At 40.3% G+C, this 20,454-nt stretch overlaps 1 protein-coding gene and 1 long non-coding RNA gene across 6 annotated transcripts; one reads left to right on the top strand and one right to left on the bottom strand.

Moving 5' to 3' along the window:
* Nucleotides 1–7,794: 7,794 nt before the first annotated feature.
* Nucleotides 7,795–13,409, top strand: LOC148106524 (uncharacterized). 2 transcript variants are annotated; one of them, XM_087842904.1, is made up of 3 exons: nucleotides 7,795–7,850; nucleotides 11,358–11,402; nucleotides 11,495–13,409. In XM_087842904.1, the coding sequence occupies exons 2-3, from the start codon at nucleotides 11,363–11,365 to the stop codon at nucleotides 12,460–12,462; spliced, it is 1,008 nt and encodes a 335-aa protein (XP_087699030.1). In that variant the 5' UTR covers nucleotides 7,795–7,850; nucleotides 11,358–11,362; the 3' UTR covers nucleotides 12,463–13,409. The 2 variants fall into 2 exon arrangements, with proteins under 2 accessions (XP_087699030.1, XP_087699037.1); XM_087842911.1 differs by lacking the exon at nucleotides 7,795–7,850 and adding an exon at nucleotides 9,717–10,101.
* Nucleotides 13,410–13,472: 63 nt separating this feature from the next.
* Nucleotides 13,473–19,088, bottom strand: LOC148106523 (uncharacterized). 4 transcript variants are annotated; one of them, XR_015719219.1, is made up of 6 exons: nucleotides 19,004–19,088; nucleotides 16,772–16,888; nucleotides 16,540–16,631; nucleotides 13,870–14,103; nucleotides 13,712–13,794; nucleotides 13,473–13,620 (listed from the first exon to the last, which is right to left on the bottom strand). It is a non-coding gene; the product is annotated as an uncharacterized LOC148106523 (long non-coding RNA). The 4 variants fall into 4 exon arrangements; XR_015719217.1 differs by having other exon boundaries at nucleotides 16,791–16,888; XR_015719218.1 differs by lacking the exons at nucleotides 16,540–16,631; nucleotides 16,772–16,888; nucleotides 19,004–19,088 and adding an exon at nucleotides 15,273–15,434.
* Between the last annotated feature and the right edge of the window lie 1,366 nt (nucleotides 19,089–20,454).

The raw sequence follows: 20,454 nt of genomic DNA, 5'->3' as shown, positions 1-20,454 counted from the left end.
AAAAATGCCAAAAATAACAGTTTGACAGCATAAAGTTGTATTTTTGCTCCAACAAAGAGCTTTTAGCTGAAAACCTGCACATCTCAGTGTGCAGTGTGTTCTTAAAAAATCAGAGGAAACTGAACAAGTGGAGGATATATGTGCTACAGTTTACAGCAGATACTGTTCATCAACTATCTACAGCAGATGAACAGTATCTCAAAGTCATGTCCTTTAGAAAGACCTGAGAGATGGCCCGTCAGCTGATCCATCGACTAGCCTCATCAGAAATGGTCTCAGTGTAAGGGTGGCTATCAAGAAGCCACACTTAAGGAATACAAACAGGGAAAAAGGCTGAGGTATACCACGTTACACAAGAACTGAACTGAAAATCAGCGGCACCAGGTCTGATGGATCAATTAATGTAAAAAAAAGTACCATCAGATTTTGTCTGATACTATTCAATTCAGTTTCATTTACATAGCGCCAAATCAGCGCCAAAAAAGTTGCCTCCAGGCACTTTATATACACTTTACTTTATATTGTAACGCAGCGTCCCCAACCTTTTTTGCCCCACGGACCGGTTTATATCCGACAATATTTTCACAGATCGGCCTTTAAGGTGTTGCGGTTAAATACAACAAAATAAAACCAGTACCGGTACCACAAGAAAAAGAAGATTTATTCATAACACACAGGAAAAGATCCAGGGAAACAGAGTTAACGATAAACACGATTAAAAAAAAATAACACTAAAAACCCTGAAAACCATGAATTTCACACCCGAGTCTCAACTCTCGCGGCCCGGTACCAAACGACTCACGGACCAATACATGGCCCGGGGGGTGGGGACTGCTGTTGTAAGGTAAAGACCCTACAGTAATACAATAAAACAATGAGAATCCCAGCAATCATATGGCCCCTATGAACAAGCGCTTTGGCGACAGTGGACAAAGAACAGGAAGAAACCTCCGGCAGAACCAGGCTCAGGGAGGGGGGTCATCTGCCATGAGCGGTTAGGGGTGAGCAGATGAAGAAAGGACAAAGATGTTGTAAAAGAGAGACAAAAATTAATAATAACTAATAATTAAATGCAGAGAGGTGAATGAACAAAAATGAATATACAGCCAATGAAGGGAAGCCAGCAGGAGAAATCTGCTCTCTCTTTCTAGTCCCTGTCAGGACTCTTGCTGCAGCATTTTGGATTAACTGAAGGCTTTTCAGGGAGTTTTTAGGACTTGTTTTCTCTTTTTTCTTTCTCAACAGGTGATCCAGGTGATTGATAGATGTATTTTTTGTCTGCTTTTTTTTGTTGGTTTTTGTTTTTAGCCCTTTATCTCCGTCCCTCTTCCCCGCTGTTTTTCTTTCCCTCTTTCTTTCTCCCCAGTCAAATCTGTCCCGTATTTAGTGAAAATAACATAAAATAAACAATAAAAGGTGAATCAAATAGACCATTACGGCAAGGCTGGGATGGTCTATTTGGTAAAGTAAATCTGTTGGGCATCTTTCTTCGCCTTTAGACAATAATTCTGATGGCAAAAGAGCCAAACGGGACAGGCAGGAAAAAAAGAAAAAGATACTGAGCAAATGGAAGAAAGCAGTCCTACATAGTTGTTTAATTTGTGCATTAAAGGACATGTCCTGGTCAAAAATGACTCAAAGGTTCCTCACAGTGTTACTGGAGGCCAAAGTAATGACATCCAGAGTAAGAATCTGGTTAGACACCAGATTTGTAAGATTTTCAGGGCTGACTACAATAACCTCAGTTTTAACTAAATTTAGAAGCAGCACTGGGAGTGCTGACTCCCGTCAGGCGTCTTCGATGAAAGTTCAGCTTATCCAAAAAGCTTGGGATTGTTTAAAAATCATGCAACGTGATATCCTGGATTTCTTTTTTACATTCTGTCTCTCACAGTTGAAGTATACCTATGCTGAAAATTAAAGACCTCTCTCATCTTTTTAAGTGGGACAACTTGCACAATCAAAACTGCCAAATATGTTTTTGCCCCACTGTAAAGGGATATCATAAAAAGATACACATACATACGCATACCAAGATGTGCCAGTGTGTAATTTATATTTTTTTGATACTGTGATTTTATCTGTATCATGGTATTACTGGAAAGCAAATTGATGTACTTTGGCAGCACGGTGGCACACTGGTTAGCACTGTTGCTGCACAGCAAGAAGGTCCTGAGTTCAACTCCACCATCAGGTCTTTCTGTGTGGAGTTTGCATGTTCAAAGACAGTCCAAAGACATTCAGTTTGTGGGGGTAGGTTAGCTGATTAATCCACATTGCCCATAGGTGTGAATGTGAGTGTGAATCTGTCTCTGTGTGTTGGCCCTGCGACAAACTGGTGATGTACCCCGCTTCTTACCCTATGACAGCTGGGATAGGCTCCAGCGCCTCCTAATAAGCGGAAGTCAATTCAATTCAATTTTATTTATATAGCGCCAAATCACAACAAATGTCGCCTCAAGGCGCTTCATAGATACAGAGAAAAACCCAACAATCATATGACCCCCTATGAGCAGCACTTTGGCGACAGTGGGAAGGAAAAACTCCCTTTTAACAGGAAGAAACCTCCAGCAGAACCAGGCTCAGGGAGGGGCGGGGCCATCTGCTGTGATTGGTTGGGGTGAGAGAAGGAAGACAGGATAAAGACATGCTGTGGAAGAGAGACAGAGGTTAATAACAGATACGATTCAATGCAGAGAGGTCTGTTAACACATAGTGAGTGAGAAAGGTGACTGGAAAGGAAAAACTCAATGCATCATGGGAATCCCCGGCAGCCTACATCTATTGCAGCATAACTAAGGGAGGATTCAGGGTCACCTGGTCCAGCCCTAACTATATGCTTTAGCAAAAAGGAAAGTTTGAAGCCTAATCTTAAAAGTAGAGATAGTGTCTGTCTCCCGAATCCAAACTGGAAGCTGGTTCCACAGAAGAGGGGCCTGAAAACTGAAGGCTCTGCCTCCCATTCTACTTTTAAATACTCTAGGAACAACAAGTAGGCCTGCAGAGTGAGAGCGAAGTGCTCTAATAGGGTGATATGGTACTACAAGGTCATTAAGATAAGATGGGGCCTGATTATTTAAGACCTTGTATGTGAGGAGCAGGATTTTGAATTCTGGATTTAACAGGAAGCCAAAACAGGAGAAATCTGCTCTCTTTCTAGTCCCTGTCAGGACTCTTGCTGCAGCATTTTGGATGGATGTACTTTGGTCTTTAAATGTGCTATACAAATAAATTTGATATGATATATGAACTTACACCTGCTAGCCCAGAAGAGAGGGATAAACAAAAAAAGTGTTGTGGCAACTAAAACTGATGGGTTTGTAGCATAAACCTATTCGCTGGAACGTTAAGGACAACTTGCTACACAGCAAAAAGCAAGACACAAGTCACCAAAGTTCTTCATGTTACTCATGCATGAGGGAGACCTGCCTGGAGCCAAGTGTCGTTCCACCACTTGACCTCCGTCAGACTCTCAGCCAGGTTCCCCATAGCACTCCTTTTATTGTGGTTACATGAATATGCATAGGGTCATTAACATATAACATCTTACATAGGTAAACATGTGAACAAAGAATACTGTGTGTGTGTGTGTGTGTGTGTGTGTGTGTGTGGGGGGGGGGGGTCAGAGTATGACCCCATAAATGACTTCCCTAAACCTACTGGTCTGGAAAGTCCAGCAGTTCATGTAAACAAAAGGCACTTAGACTAAAACAGATATAGCCACGTTTATCCTACCATAAAACAATAAAACAAGGTACGACCTCTTCCCATGCTCCCAGGATGTAGGTGTGGATTCCAGAACACTCTGGAATCCACACCAAGCCTTTGCAGCCTGCTAAAGATCACACATCCTATCACTACACAATTGATTATAAATCTCTAAACATATATGGTTAAATATTTCCTAATGCAAATGACAATAATAAAATCTAAACCCATCAAAAACAATACAAAGAAACACTATCTAACTTAAAATCCCTCAATGGCACTTAGTTTGGCCCTAATAGCTAACTGATAACAGCAGGATTGCATTTCTGGCTTTGACTCCAACTGTAGTTAATGCTGCGACTAATAAAGTTTAATCACTAAAAAACAATTTATTGTTTTCATTTGATCATTTTATAGATTGCACATTTTCACAACCTCGGTGTAGTTGAACATCTGAGGGCTAAAGTTGCAAAAGCCAGTTTTGTGTTTACTCTACTTCTCCAAATTGTGGGCAGAATTGCATTGCGTCCGGTTTACACAAGATCAAAGACCTTGCTCCATTCAGTCATTAGTTTTTATCACTCTCTGGTTCTCTTCTCTCTTTTTTCTTCTGTCTTCCTCTGCTCACCCCAATCGGTTATGGCAGATGGCCCATGTGATACTGTGATGCAGTACATGAATAAATATCCCTAGTTAAGGACACATAATCTCATAGTGGCTAGCACAAAACAAGGGTTAAAAAAAGATGCTAACTAAAATAATACAAAGGCTATCTAACTCCAAATCCCCCATTCAGTTTGGCCCTATTAACTGATAACAGCAGGATTGCATTCTTTGACTCCAGCTGAAGTTTAAACACTGTGAAAATGCAGTTTAAACTCTATGCATATACATCTCCTTCACTAAGTCCACAGAGATTTAAACAAGGTGTTTTCTAAGTAGGTTAGCTGACTGGTTTTAGCATTAGGTATGCCAAGTATCCTATTTTCATCTGTAGTATTTGTCATAGAGTGCCACACCAAAACACTGTAGGTGGTTGGTGTGTGACAATCCTTGGACTCTATGACTAAACAGAGACGTTTTCGAAATACAAGACCTCACGGTCATTAAAAGAGTCAATAGATGGGTGAAGAAGGCCAGCTCTGTCCCCTGGACCCCCGAGGAGGTGGGTGAGAGGAGGATGTTAGCCAAGCTAATATTCATTATGGACTACACCTCCACCCACGGCACGAGACTGTGGAGGCCCTGATTAAAATGATACTGACAGAGACATTCAGCAAAACACTTGCTGGCCTTTCTACTGTTTTCTCCCAATTTCTGTGACAGACCAGAGTCTGCAAATGGCTTTTATGGTTAAAAGACTTTTGTTTCTCAATATTTAATAACATTTAATGCTATAGCACCCACTAAAAAAACAATGAAGGCAATAGTTTTTTTTCCTTCAACCAGATTGACTTCCTATAACACAAATTTAATGAACAGCAACAGACACAATATTAGAATTACCATGTCCTTCTGTTTGTGCTACAGCAGTGATCACTGCACAACCTCTGCCTGCTTAAATCAGAGGAACACAATTGCAAAAGTCTGTTTGGTGTTTTGAGTACTTCTCCAAAGTGTGGAAACATATGTGCAAAAACAGGAGCAATAAAAAGCATGCTGAGATTGCAAACCTCTCGCCATGGTATTTTAAATATCTACAAAATACAAAGTAATATAATATTTAGAATACCCATTTATCATTTCCTATTTGCTTATTTGAAGATGCCCAAACCACCCCAAACAGCTAACTTCAACATGCTGCACTTAGCACCTTGAGGCAATTGCTGTTGTGATTTGGTGCTATGTGAATAAAACTCCTAATCTAAAATATAATCAAAGTCTGTTTAATTTGATGAATACAAAATGCGGTTTGAGCAGTGTTGGTCAAGTTACTTGAAAAAAGTAATCAGTAACTGATTACTGATTACTTCCCCAAAAAGTAATCCCATTACTTTACTGATTACTTATTTTCAAAAGTAATTAATTACTTAGTTACTTTTTAAAAACATGATTTACAACCTGAATAGGTGATAAAGTGATAGATCTTTCAGCCCAATTCTACTTTTTCTGCATAATCATCATACAAAATGTAATCAAATGGAAAAGTCTCTTTTTAAAACTTGTTTTATTAGTTTTAATCTTTTAACTTTATGCATCAAGCAAACATTTTAATTATCTGCAACATTCTCTGACTGGAAGAAATTAGTTTAACATTTAAACCTATTTTCTGCACATTCCAGCACATAATTTTTTTTGTGTGTGTTTACACTCAGTCTTTCAAACAGATGCAAGTGAAACACAGCAGAAAATAAATAAAGTCAAAGACTAGCGGTCAGGGGCGATTCTAGGATCAGAGCTTTGGGGGTGCTGAGCCCCCAGAGAGCTGCTCAACCAGGCAAGATCAACTTTACTCTTCACGATGAGACGTCTTCTCTGTCTCTGCAGTCCCTGCATCCCTACATGTCTCCAGTTGTCCTCTGTCTGTCTCCTCGGTGCATTTAAACCCCTGTTCCTCCCTGTCCTCATCGTCTGTTGTCCTCGCCCCATCTCTGTGCAAGTCTGCAAATTTCTTTATTAAATCATAAGATTCTTAAATTCATCACGTCTCTCTGTGCCTGGGTCCTCGTCAGGATACATGACATCACTGTTTTGCAACTTTGCCTACGGTACAATGTATGAAAAGATCTTTACTGCAGATACTACTATGGCTCTGTAGATTTTTTATTTTATTTTAACCTACGTCGCCTCACCTTGACTGGCACATCTGTCTATCACTTTTTGGTAGTCAACTCTCTCTGTTTCACTGTTTCCTGTACAGGGAACAGTGACAGGCACAACAGAAACCATTTAATTGCTTGAGAGAGTTGAAAACAGACGTCTGTTTTCTTACCTGGCTCTTCCTGAACTTGTACTTTCTCCTCATGTTCTCCTCTTTCCTCTCTCCCTCTTTGGACTGACAATCATACACAAATAGATTATATTCAATTAGATGAACAAATGACATTAATATGAAAAAAAAGTACTGTTAAGATCACTAATAAAAAGTCCTCTCTGTGTGTTTTCACCACAAGGAAAATAACCAAACCACGTGTTCATCTAATAAAAGATGTACATTTGTCCGCAGGCTACGGACAATTTTAAGTTTTACATTTTAAATATGCTATATAAAATTCAACGGGAGCAACAGGACGGTCAAATGTCGCTGATTCTACTACAGAGCAGGACGGGTTGTAGGGTTTTCTTCAGCACCCCAAAATGAATCAAAGCACCCCCAAAGATTTCTTACTTTTTTTGACAATATTTGCTGTTTGTGGGACACACTACTAAAAATATAAAAACCATACAGTACGTACTTGAGATGGAACATTTTAACAACAAAAGTATAGATAACCCCTCTCCCCTCCCAAAATGGTTTGTTCCAGCTCGCCTCTCCCCTGCTCTGGCGCCCTTTCTGCCAGAGCGATGTTGTCTGAGACGCAGCGGAGCGGAGGTGGAAGCGCCTGCCTTAAAACAGGACATATTAGCTGCATTTAACCCTAAGTTACTCTTTATATAGTTGGGTAGGAGTCAGGCCATGTTTCTTTTTAGCTGAAAAACATTACACCAGGTAACCTGCTGTGTTGAAAACGTGTTTTCCGGCGATGTTTCTACCCTACAATCCGTCCTGCTCTGTAGTAAAATCAGCGATACTTGATCGTCTTGTAGCTCCCATTGAAATGTATACAGCCTATTTAAAATCTAAAATCTGTGTGTGTGTGTGTGTGTGTACAGAGAGACAGCCAGGTTCATAATGGATATGAGGAAGTTTTTTCAAAAAAGGAGCCACATTCAGGTAAACGTGTAAGATCAAATGATCCATCAATAAAGGATAATGTTGGATCAGTGTTTCAATATTTATATCCTTTATTAGATGTTCATGTGGTTTGGTTATTTGCCTTTTGGTTGAAAGTAAACTGAGAGAGGACTTTTTTATTAGTGATCTTAATAGTATTGTTTTTAATCTAATTGAATACAATCTATTTGTGTATGATTGTCCGTCCAAAGAGGGAGAGAGGAAAGAGGAGAACATGAGGAGAAAGTACAAGTTCAGGAAGAACCAGGTAAGAAAACAGACAGGGAACAGTGACAGGCACAACACAAACTGTTAAACTGGAAAAGAAAAAACTTTTTGAAGCTCAAGAGTGAGGCTGGTGCCATCCCAGATATGTTAACATTGTACAATCTTCTGGATAATCAGATCTTCCCCACACTGAAAACTGTTATTCAGGTTGCCCTAACAAACCCAGTTAGCAGCTGTAGCTGTGAGAGGTCTTTTAGGCTACGTTCACTCTGCAGGTCTTGATGCTCAATTCTGATTTTTTGATCAAATCCGATTTTTTTGCTCGTTCACACTACAAATAAAATGTGACAGCAAACGCGCTCTAGTGTGAACGCTCAAAGCGGCCGCATGCGCAAAAGAAGACGTCACACATAACGCGCTCTGTTTAGACCCAGAGCAACAGTATTGTTTGACTGATGACCTTAATATAAAGACTTCGGACTTTACGTTTCCCAATTTTTGCTTCAAGTTATTTTGTTATTTACATAATAATGTAAATAACCTAATAATGATCCTTATTGCTGTTTTAGAGGAGCGCTGCTTCAAAGGATAGTTGCAGATTTCTGTCAGAATCTGCAGATTATACAGTACAAATAAAATGTTCACGTTTCTCCAACGTTGTCTTCCCAACAGTTTCACTGGATGGTCAGGAAGCGTTCGCGATGTCTTATCGGGCGCTGATAATCAGCGTCTGTCTTGTGTCGGTGACGTAAAAGACGGATTTAATACGACTTGACCATCAAACAGCAGTCGCTTCCTAAAACATCAGATATGTATCGGATTCAGTACCACATACGAAAGTGACCCAGATCGGATTTGAAAATATCGGATTTGTCCCGTTCACACTGTCACACCATGATCGGATATGGGTCGCATAGGGTCAAAAAAATTGGATTTGATGCGCTTTCGCCTGCAGTGTGAACGTAGCCATAGTGTCTTGAGTCAGCTCCATACCTGGCTGAGAAGGACCATGGGTCAAAGCAGACTCCAGCACCAGGCTGTGCTGCGAGTCTGCGACATACGATAAAAGAAAAGAAAAACTCTGCAGAGCCATATTAGTATCTGCAGTAAACATCTTTTCATACGTTGTACCAGAGGCCAAGGTGTCTCCATTTTTCTAATTTTTTAATAATATTTTGTACATTTCAAGGACTCTTCTATTTTTGGAGTGTATTTTTTATGTATCTGTATTGTATTATACAAACACTTTAAAAGTGAATCTCTGTCCAAAAAATGCACTCAGTTTACTTTTTACTCACTGTGAGCATCATTCATTATTCTCCTCAGTAATTAAGGTTAGGATATGTTTTTTATTCCAATCCATTCTTCAGCATTTAAATAACCTTGATCAGATTTGATGGTTTTGTTACAGACTTTACAAAAAAGTGTTTTGCTTTTCTTTCACAAATGTGGGATTAAATTGTGTTAAAATGCACAAAACAGTGATGTCATGTTTTGTGACGAGGACCCAGGCACAGACAGACTTGATGAATTTACGAATCTTATAATTTATTTCATTTACAAACACAGGTCTAACTTGAGTTTCACAGTTTTTATTAGAAAACAATCAAATTGTTAAATGCTTAAAGTACACAAACTGTCAGAAATCTGCACCGTCAGGAACAGAAATTTATTTGTTGATTAACCCTCCGAGGTCTAAAGCCCACGCTGTGCACATCAACATCACAGATTTGTACAAATAAAGTTGATAACAAAGACATGTTAAATATTAAGTTGCCATAGCGATGCCTCCAGGGAAAAATGAGGGAGCAGAGCAAGAATGAGACCATATTAGTGGATATATGTTAACACATATATGTTAATATAAATAACTTTGCCTAACAACCATAAAGAAATGGTTTATATTTTGTGTGTTATTGAGCTTTAATCCTGCATGAAGGCCAAGATGAATCTCTTAGAGTAGAACTTTACAGGAACTATTAGAATAAATAAAAATAATAACACATTGACTGCTTTAGTCTTTTAGATTCACTTCTGTCTGTTTTTTTTGTCTCCATTTAAAAGATATCAAACTCTGAGCAAAGAACTTGATGTAAAAAGAATCTCTGCACATTCCACAGTCTTTGCTGCTAAAGTGACATCACAGCATTTAAGCATGTTTTGAATGAAAACATCAGCATATGAACACAAAACTGAAGAGACACTGCAGCCGTATGAAAGCAGACCACTATTTAGTGACATTTCGACGTTTCCCTGAGGATTAACTGCTCTGTAATTTACCAAGAACTAAAGTAAGCTCAAATTTCAGTTTCTAAACTTAAGATCATTTACTTAAATATATAAAGCCTGATTTTCCTGCCTGCCAGGACAGTATTTATGTACTTTACATTGTGCAAGACTAGACTATATTTTCCATCATAGAGAGGATGATGTGGATCTATTATTCAGGAAAACAAATGAAGACTTAACTGATGTAATATTTGACAAATTATACATAAATGAGAAAATGTTCTTAATCATATCTGAGTAACAGAAGCTCTTTTTAACACGATTATTTCTGAGATTGTTTTGTTCATTTAGGAAAATAGAGAAGAATTTTGTTCTCAAACAAACTATTAGAATTTCTGAGAAACTGAGGCTGCGTCCACATGTACACGGCTGTTTTTGAAAGCGCAGCTTTGTCTCTGCATTTGGGCCTTTCGTCCACACCTAAACAGCAGATTGAGTCACTGAAAGGTGAGATTTTTAAAAACTCCTGCCAGGGTGGAGATTTTTGAAAACTACGTTTTTGTGTTTAGGTGTGGACGAGGAAAACGGACATTTACTCAGGCAATGTCAAAAGTGTGCGCCGCTGTTGACGCCACGCTGTGGCCACGTTAGTGTTTACATGACATCAATTTCTACAATGGCGGATGTAGACAACATACTGTGTCTGTTAATCTTAGTATCTGCAGGTTTTACACGCTGACATATACACACACAGTTACTGCGCCTCCATTTAGAAACACAGAGGCATCAGACGTGGCTTCTACATTCAAAACAGTCGGTTTGGAATAAATGTAATTTAAAAAATGACATTTATGTATGCTGTATGCATTTTGTCCATTCCAAAGTTGTGAGTCTGTTCCAGCCAAAAAGCTGTCTTTAGTTATTAACATTTGAAACGATGAAGGCACGTGAAAGTAACACAAAATTAGCTGCTTTTCCAGAAAAAGACAAAAACTTTTCAGAAGTACGTAAGGTTTTGTGAGGTTTTCCCACCCAGGCTTCTAGACTTCTGATTGGCCAACATTTCTACACGGTTAAGATTTGGCGTGTTCTTGACAGCGTTTCACTTTGTTTTTAGCGTTTACATGTGGAAGGAGATATTTTCTCAAAACTGCACATGTGGACTGGATTTTTTTTTTTAAACGAAAAAGGAAAACGTGCGTTTTCAAACATAGCCGTGTACGTTCGGACGCAGCCTGAAGTCATCACAAAAAAAGCAAATCCTCTGAACATTCTGAGTTGAGGTTTACTGATCATTGTTGTTTTGTGTTCCTTGTAGTCAAAATGAGTGGAATAGGAGATGGATTCCAAAATTACCGTAATGGTAAGCACATGTGCTCAGTCTTGAAATTGATGAAAAACAGATTTTCAGCAGATAGTTATGAATGCTAATTAAAAGATTAAATGATCTTGCAGACCGGCAGGTTACCCCACAAAGGTTTTCAGGTGGAGATCGGGAACATGCTAATGAACCAGCTAACCAACCAGCTAATGAACCAGTTAATGGACCAGCTAACCAACCAGCTAACGAAGATATTGGTGGACTCCGGGGCTACGTGGTCAATCTTTATCTTGCTCTCCGTGATATTGGTCGGAGGCTGGATGCGCTAGTAGCTTCAGTATTGAATCAATATGACGATTACCTTTACGATGACGATTACAATGTCAACAATCGAAATATTAATGTGAGGGACAATAATGCCAATGTTGACAACAATGTCAACATTCAAAATATTAATGTGAGGGACAATAATGCCAATGCTGACAACAATGAACAGCATGAGGATCACAATGCTGTTGTTGTTGGTGGCATTGAAAATGAGGATTCTGATGAGGCATTTGAAGACTGTGAGGATGTTCACCAGTACATCCCAGAAGAGGACCCTCAGCCAGGTGTTTCCAGGAGGAGGTCTAGAGAGATGGATGAAGAAGACGTGGAACCAAACAAAAGAATCAGATGGAGCGAGGAGTTTTCTGATGATGACTCTGAATTCTTCTCTGCTTCTGACACTGATAGCGTGGGATGTCCTCATGCTGGTAATATTGCCGATGAGGACATCAATCAGCAGGTAACAGAAGAAGAACCACAGCCTGGTGGATCCACAAAAAGGTCCAGAGAGGAAGATGTTGATGAAGAAGGTCGTAATAGCAAACAATCCAGGCTTGCACACTCTGATTCGGGGACCAGCTCAGCTGTGTACGACCACTCTGAGAGCAGCAGTGATGAACTTTTTGAAGATGCGCACGAAGAGCTAGACAACCATGAAGCTGGAGGCTCGAGGAAGCATTCCCGAGAGGATTTTGAGGAAGAAGAGGAATACTTGCCTGTGTGCAAATTTCGGAGGTGTTCAAATGAGTCCACCAGCAGCAGTGATGAAGACTAAGACTATTTCGACGGGTTTCTTCAGTATCCTTTTAGTAGGCTGATGGCCTACTCAGGTGACCCTGAATCCTCCATGCTGCAATAAGCTGGGCATACACTGTGCTGCGATTTTTTTCAGTCGCGTTATTCAGCTCCTGCTCAAACTGATTGACTCGCAGGGGTGAGAAGTTTGTGCCGTGGCTTGTGTCCAGATCACACGCCGCACCGCCGTTCTACTCCGTCTTTTCACTCTCATTTCTGCGTTTGCGCGTGCGCAGTGTGAGACGCTGCGGTGACACCCTCAGGACGACCGACAGGATTTCAAACAGGTTTGATTTTCTTACGAGCAAACAATTGATGATCGGGAGCTGGTCGTGAGGCGTTAATCGCTTCTCGTTACCCCATGTAGACGATGCACGACACACGATCAAGGCCAAACTCGGGACGATGCCCAAAACGGTCGTACGACTGAAAAATCGGCTCAAAATGGGCCAAAAATCGCACAGTGTATGCCCAGCATTAGGCTGCCGGGGGGATTCCCATGATGCACTGGGTGCTTCTTCTTCACCCACTATGTTTAATAGACCTCTCTGCACTGAATGGTACTTGTTATTAACCTCTGTCTCTCTTCCACAGCATGTCTTTATCCTGTTTTCCTTGCCCCTCCCCAACCGGTCGCAGCAGATGGCCGCCCCTCCCTGAGCCTGGTTCTGCCGGAGGTTTCTTCCTGTTAAAAGGGAGTTTTTCCTTCCCACTGTCGCCAAAGTGCTTGCTCATAGGGGGTCATATGATTGTTGGGGTTTTCTTTGTAAGTATACCTTACAATATAAAGCGCCTTGAGGTGACTGTTGCTGTCATTTGGCGCTCTATAAATAAAATTTTAAAGCGCTTTGAGGGGTCCCGAAAAGCGCTATATAAATGCAATCCATCATTATTATTATTATTATTAAAATTGAATTAAAAATTGAATAGATGTCACTGTGATGATTTCTTCCCTCCATAGAAAGCTTAGACTAGCAGATTCAATGCACATAGTTAAACTATTTATGAGACTTTGTTTAAAGAGAGGGAATGGAGAACGTGGCTCGAGCTAGGAGTGTCAGCAGAGAGCAGGAACCAGAGGAAAAGCTATCGAGAGACTGAACACCTGGCTCCTGATGGGAACAATCCAACGGGAATTCTGCAACAGAGGGAGAAGAAGTTGAAGTTGAAAGATTTACGCTGTGTCACATGAAAATATTCCTTTGCAGCATTTGATTGAAAATAATTACTTTGATTCCATCACATCTTAAATGAATAGTGCTGGACGGGTAAGGGAGTTTGAGGGTAGGATGAGCATGTTGGCAGAGGAGATCTAAACACAGGGAAAACAAGGTTAAACACAGGGAAGCAGCAAGCCAGAACTGGAGCAGAGGTGAAGCCTAGTTACCACTGGAGATGGCAGAACAAACTGGCGAGGAGTAGCAGGCAGCGCTGGTTTAAGAAGCCCTCCTGCTGATTGTTTGCAGATGAGGCCCAGGTGAGATGCTGGAAACTCCACCTCTGAAGTGTGGACACAGAATCCCGATTCCAAGTGGAAAAGCCCCTCAGACACTTCCATGGTGCATGACAAGAAGGATGAGAAAGCATTCATTGTCCATCCATCCGTCCGTCAGCGTAATGCCTAAAAGTTTATTCAGATGTAAATATATTACATTTTTAAATAAAGATCATCAGTGTTTTTAATGACACTGCATTTCATTCATGTGTCTCTATTGGACAGTGTTGTAGAAGTTACAGAAGACAGGAAGTAGTTCCAGCTTGGCCTGACGTTTGATCACTAGTGATGTGCGATACCACTGGTTTCCTTTCCGATCCGATACCAAGTAAAATTCAGGGTTGTGTCGACGATACTGATCCGATACTTTGTACGAAAACTTTACTTTTTTATTGTATCTCAAATTATAGCGTCATAATCATTACAGGACATCAGATTACTTGTTCTTATCACTTAATAATGCAGAGTTCATCATATAGAAATAAAACAACTGAAGCTGTGCTATTTGAACATGTTGCCTGCCTGCAGCACTAAAGGACTCCGTGAGAGACATCTGTCTTGTAGCATCCCTGGCTGAATGATGGTCTCTTATACTGATGCTTCACAGAGGTTTTATTGGAAAGGTTTTTATTGAAACATTCAGTGAAGACACCGTAAGAGCTAGGAGCAAAACAAAACCAGCAATATTAATACCATAACATCAAAGGAAACAAATTTCTCCTGCTCACATATAGCATATACATCAAATTTACATCACTCAATTCATTATATCACCTCACTAACTTACAACTACACATAAAGGTCAAGGTTAACAACATAAACTCTATTAAACGACATTTTGATTGCATGTAACTTATTCCGTTAAAGGAAACATTAACAAACCTTGTGCCACTGTCAGCCAGGTACTAATTGGCAAAAGAAACGTACATATTTTTCACTTTAAGGCACATTATTTACCATATCCTAAAAGAAACATTACTAACAGCCCTTTAACGGTTTTGCGCCAGTTTCCTGTTTCAAAATAAAAGCACGGATTTCAAAATAAAACCGAAGTGCCTTTCAAACAAACGTAAAAATTGTTACCGCGCCAGATCCGCGGTCCCGAACCGTAGTAAGGAAACCTCTGGCAGTTACTTGAAAGTTCCGTAACTGGCTCGTAGCCGGCAACAGCTTACTATACAGGTCAACTCCGCTAGCAAAAAGATTGAAGGAAGCGTAGGAAACTGCTTCACCGAACTTTATTTCTTCTCCAAGGCACGAACACCGCGTACAGTGGGCTGAAACAGTCTACTCACAGCGAGCATCGCCGACACAACTCTGGCTGTCGAGGGAGTTATTATATTCCTTTAATTTATTTCCTTTCCGTCTCTTCTGTAGCTAACCGTTACTTTTTCTTCTTCTCCGCTCTCTCTCCACACACCCACACACGGCAGTCCCGCTACACACATTCCAAAATACATTTCCCATCAGGCTTCACCCTTAAAGGGCCAAGCCTGTAACAACATATTTACCAAATTTAAAGGTCATTTACATGTCTCGCCCTAGCAGCACCTCTCCTTCTCCTCCTCTTCAGTTCGCCTCAACATAAGCTCGTCATATTCTGTGATATGATTTACTCTGAGGTGTTTGACGAGGTTAGCGGTGTTGCCACAACACCTCACTTTCTTGCCACATGTATCGCAAACCACGTCTCGGCTGTTTGTGGATGTAAAACACGTGCACACATGACTCCAGTTACGCTCAGCCATTGTTGTGAGTGCGCACGCCAGAGGCTGCCACACATTTATACAGCCGTATTTCACACATGACTATAAAAGGCGGGAGAGGGAGTAGTTCTTTCCAATGTAGACAATCCGAATGATCGTTTCTTTCCACTGTGTTCCTGTTTATGAAAAACTACAATTTTACCCAAAATGATTAAAATATCGATATTTTAATGTGGAAACCTTCTGTTTCCACATCTGGACTTTTGCTGCTGTGAAACTTTCTTTGAAGTGGCTCATCAAAGTTGTCATTGATAATCAATTCCCACACAATGTGAGAATCCAATCAATTTGTTTATCAGGGGAAAGGTGTGATTTTTTTAGGACACAGGAGCCTAACATTAACCGGTTTAATCTTAGCTTATTTCCATAAGAAGAAAAACATACTGAGAAAGAGATCACCAAAATATACATGTACAAATGTGAAACGGTCATATGTAGTGTGAAAGAGCTATTTGACATCTTTAACCTCCACGGACCTGCCGTCCACATATGTGGACATCGCAGTTTGGGTTATTTAGACCAAAATACTCAATTTTGCTCTACAAGGGCCTGATATCGACTTACGGGGACATTATACTGCTACAGTTCTATCAAAATTTTAAATGAATATCCTCACATGTGGCTTCGATTTTTAATAAAAACAAAAATAAGGTAAAAAAAAAAATCTGGTAATTCTTTGTTTTTACATTCATTGGACCCAATCAGCCCAAATATCAAAGACAAATTAAAAATGCATGCTGTGGAAGAGTTTGGGTCTTAGGAGGTTAAATTCAAAGTAATGTATAAATCCACTTACATAAAACATGAAAAGGCGGAGCAGCGATGCCCATCTCAGCCAGTGGATGATGGTGGGGCAAGATGGCAGCTTCCACAACATGACGCCAGCTCCTGTGTATTTTTAGTAGATAAATGATACGTTTATGACAATGTATCAATTTGTTGGAAGATGTAATTACACCTTTGTTATGTAATTAGAAGCAAAAATGATTTTTTTTAATCAAATCACCTCAAAAAATTACTGTCCTTACTTTCTAATTGATTCTTTACCTCTAAAAGGGGCGGCTGTGGCTCAGGAGGTGGAGCAGCTCATCTACTAATCAGATGGTTTTTGGGTCGATCCCTGGCTGCTCCAGACTGCGTGCTAACTGGCAAGACATTAACCCCAAGTCACTCTGATGAATGTGTGTGAATGTTAGATAGAAAGCACAGAAAAAGGGCTTCTATGAACAGGTGTGAATGAGGCGACCTGTATAGAGCGCTTTGAATGTTCAGGTAGAAAAGCACTGTAAACATTTCTCTGTGTTGATTTCTTTTAGACCTCAAACATCACTCACCTTGTTGCAGTTTCTTTATTAATGCTGAAAGCCCAGAGTGGAAACTGACCTTACTGCTTCCTTTAAGCATCTAGAAGCTGCTTGACATCTTTACAGATCTTTCTATATCTTTCAAAACTGTCTATAATGTTTCTTTACAAATACATATTACATATTGTAATTTTGCTGTTAATTCATCTTTGCATCTGATAGGAGAATCCCTCCCTATTATGATTTCAGTTTCATCGCTGGACGAAGCTTCAAAGATTTTCATTCATGCCACCAGCATTCTCTATATCCAAACTATTGCGGCTCCTCCAGCCAGCGGCCGCGGCAGGCTAAACACGAGGACACAGATGACGCGCAACAGTAAACACATGAGATACACCTCTGTACTATGTGCTACTTTTATTCCACATACAACTGTCCACTATACAAATCAGCACACGGGCTCAAACCATTAAACGAATGCACAGACTGCACAAATAACTGCACCATTTACTATGCCAAATTACAACATTGGCCTGTTGCATAACTTAGTGCATAAGTTTACATAAACCATCAAGTTACAGTCAAAAATGCATCAAAATGATTCAAGCTGCGCTCAACAGAAGGTTTCGCCTCATGCTCACCCTACCTTTCTGCTCATCAACATCAGGTGAGTGCAACCACATTTATCACCTAACACACCCATGAGTCACGCCCCACACCCGTGCACCAATACAGTGAGTGCATTTAAACCAACCCACTTAATCAAAAAAGGAACAACTCATATGACTCCTACACAAACTACTGCCTAACACATAGATTAAGTCAAACATCTTTCTCATCAGTTCTTTGGAAACAACAGAATGACTTCAAGGCGTTGCCGTGCATTTGTGTATTATGTTGGGTTGCATGGTAGCAGAGGTGATTCTAGGATCAGAGCTTTGGGGGTGCTGCACACCCAGAGAGCTGCCCATCCAGGCGAGGTAAACTGTACTCGTCACGATGAGACTTCTTCCCTGTCTCTGTCAGTCCCTGCATCCTTAAATGTCTCCAGTTGTCCCGAGTTCCCTCTGTTCCTCCCTGTCCTCATCGTCTGTTGTCTTCATCTCCATTATCAGTCATCAGAATTTTACCATCTCTGTGTAAGTCTGCAAATTTCTTTATTAAATCATGAGATTCTTAAATTCATCAAGTCTGTCTGTGCCTGGGTCCTCGTCACAAAACATGACATCACTGTTTTGTACATTTTAACACAATTTAATCCCACATTTGTGAAAGAAAAGCAAAACACTTTTTTGAAAAGTCTGTAACAAAACCATCAAATCTGATCAAGGTTATTTAAATGCTGAAGAATGGATTGGAATAAAAAACATATCCTAACCTTAATTACTGAGGAGAATAATGAATGATGCTCACAGTGAGTAAAAAGTAAACTGAGTGCATTTTCTGGACAGAGATTTACTTTTAAAGTGTTTGTATAATACAATACAGATACATAAAAATACACTCCAAAAATAGAAGAGTCCTTGAAATGTACAAAATATTATTACAAAATTAGAAATATGGAGACACCTTGGCCTCTGGTACAACGTATGGAAAGATTTTTACTGCAGATACTAATATGGCTCTGCAGAGTTTTTCTTTTCTTTTATCCTTTGTCGCAGACTCGCAGCACAGCCAGGTGCTGGAGTCTGCTTTGACCCATGGTCCTTCTCAGCCAGGTATGGAGCTGACTCAAGACACTAAAAGACCTCTCACAGCTACAGCTGCTAACTGGGTTTGTTAGGGCAACCTGAATAACAGTTTTCAGTGTGGGGAAGATCTGATTATCCAGAAGATTGTACAATGTTAACATATCTGGGATGGCACCAGCCTCACTCTTGAGCTTCAAAAAGTTTTCTCTTTGCCAGTTTAACAGTTTGTGTTGTGCCTGTCACTGTTCCCTGTCTGTTTTCTTACCTGGTTCTTCCTGAACTTGTACTTTCTCCTCATGTTCTCCTCTTTCCTCTCTCCCTCTTTGGACGGACAATCATACACAAATAGATTTTATTCAATTAGATTAAAAACAATACTATTAAGATCACTAATAAAAAAGTCCTCTCTCAGTTTACTTTCAACCAAAAGGCAAATAACCAAACCACATGAACATCTAATAAAGGATATAAATATTGAAACACTGATCCAACATTATCCTTTATTGATGGATCATTTGATCTTACACGTTTACCTGAATGTGGCTCCTTTTTTGAAAAAACTTCCTCATATCCATTATGAACCTGGCTGTCTCTCTGTACACACACACACACACAGATTTTAGATTTTAAATAGGCTGTATACATTTCAATGGGAGCTACAAGACGATCAAGTATCGCTGATTTTACTACAGAGCAGGACGGATTGTAGGGTAGAAACATCGCCGGAAAACACGTTTTCAACACAGCAGGTTACCTGGTGTAATGTTTTTCAGCTAAAAAGAAACATGGTCTGACTCCTACCCAACTATATAAAGAGTAACTTAGGGTTAAATGCAGCTAATATGTCCTGTTTTAAGGCAGGCGCTTCCACCTCCGCTCCGCTGCGTCTCAGACACCATCGCTCTGGCAGAAAGGGCGCCAGAGCAGGGGAGAGGCGAGCTGGAACAAACCATTTTGGGAGGGGAGAGGGGTTATCTATACTTTTGTTGTTAAAATGTTCCATCTCAAGTACGTACTGTATGGTTTTTATATTTTTAGTAGTGTGTCCCACAAACAGCAAATATTGTCAAAAAAACGTAAGAAATCTTTGGTGCTTTGATTCATTTTTGGGGTGCTGAAGCACCCCCCAAAAATGGGCTAAAATCGCCCCTGCTAGCGGTCCTGTTGCTCTATTTTCACCTGTAAAGCAGGAGTAGAGTAGGCGGAGGGTTACCCTGGTGCAGGTGTGCCGCAGCGGTCAGTGGAAGAATCCGCGAGTTTCTCTGTGAGTTTCCCATTACGTCGTAGCTACTCGGTGCTTGTTTGGAAGTTTAGGGATTTTTTCGCTGTAAAAAGAAGTTTTCTTCCCACGCACAACGGACACTAATGTTTTTGTCACTTTTTATGGAATCAAACTCAAAGTAAGGTCAGTACTTCCACGCTTTAAACGCTGCACGCTCATACTCTCTCTGCACTCGATATATGATCCATTGTTGATCTGCACACAGCTGTTGTCACGAACGTCGCACTCGCTTACGTCACTGTCATGAGACGTTCTCACAAAAAAATCACGGTTTTAGTAACGCAGTAACGCAGCGTTCCTACGCGTTAATGCCCATCTCTGGGTTTGAGTAATGAAATGTTCCTAATAGCTGAACCCCTGACCTTTACTGTAGTTTGATTTGTGTATGTGTGTGCGCACAGCCCAGATCTTAGCCGTTTCTCAGTATGCATACT

Source organism: Neolamprologus brichardi, chromosome 1 (genome assembly GCF_056152115.1).
Source record: "Neolamprologus brichardi isolate AB-2024 chromosome 1, ASM5615211v1, whole genome shotgun sequence".
NCBI classification, from domain to species: Eukaryota; Metazoa; Chordata; class Actinopteri; order Cichliformes; family Cichlidae; genus Neolamprologus; species Neolamprologus brichardi.
Note: the sequence above shows the minus strand (reverse complement) of the source record. Positions and strands in the feature narration are given on the sequence as shown.

Bases quoted from the DNA above. Each gene is read 5' to 3' on its own strand.
- LOC148106524 (XM_087842904.1), top strand. From the start codon at position 11,363: ATGAGTGGAATAGGAGATGGATTCCAAAATTACCGTAATG. The intron at 11,403-11,494 runs GTAAGCACATGT...ATGATCTTGCAG, and splicing joins ATTCCAAAATTACCGTAATG to ACCGGCAGGTTACCCCACAA.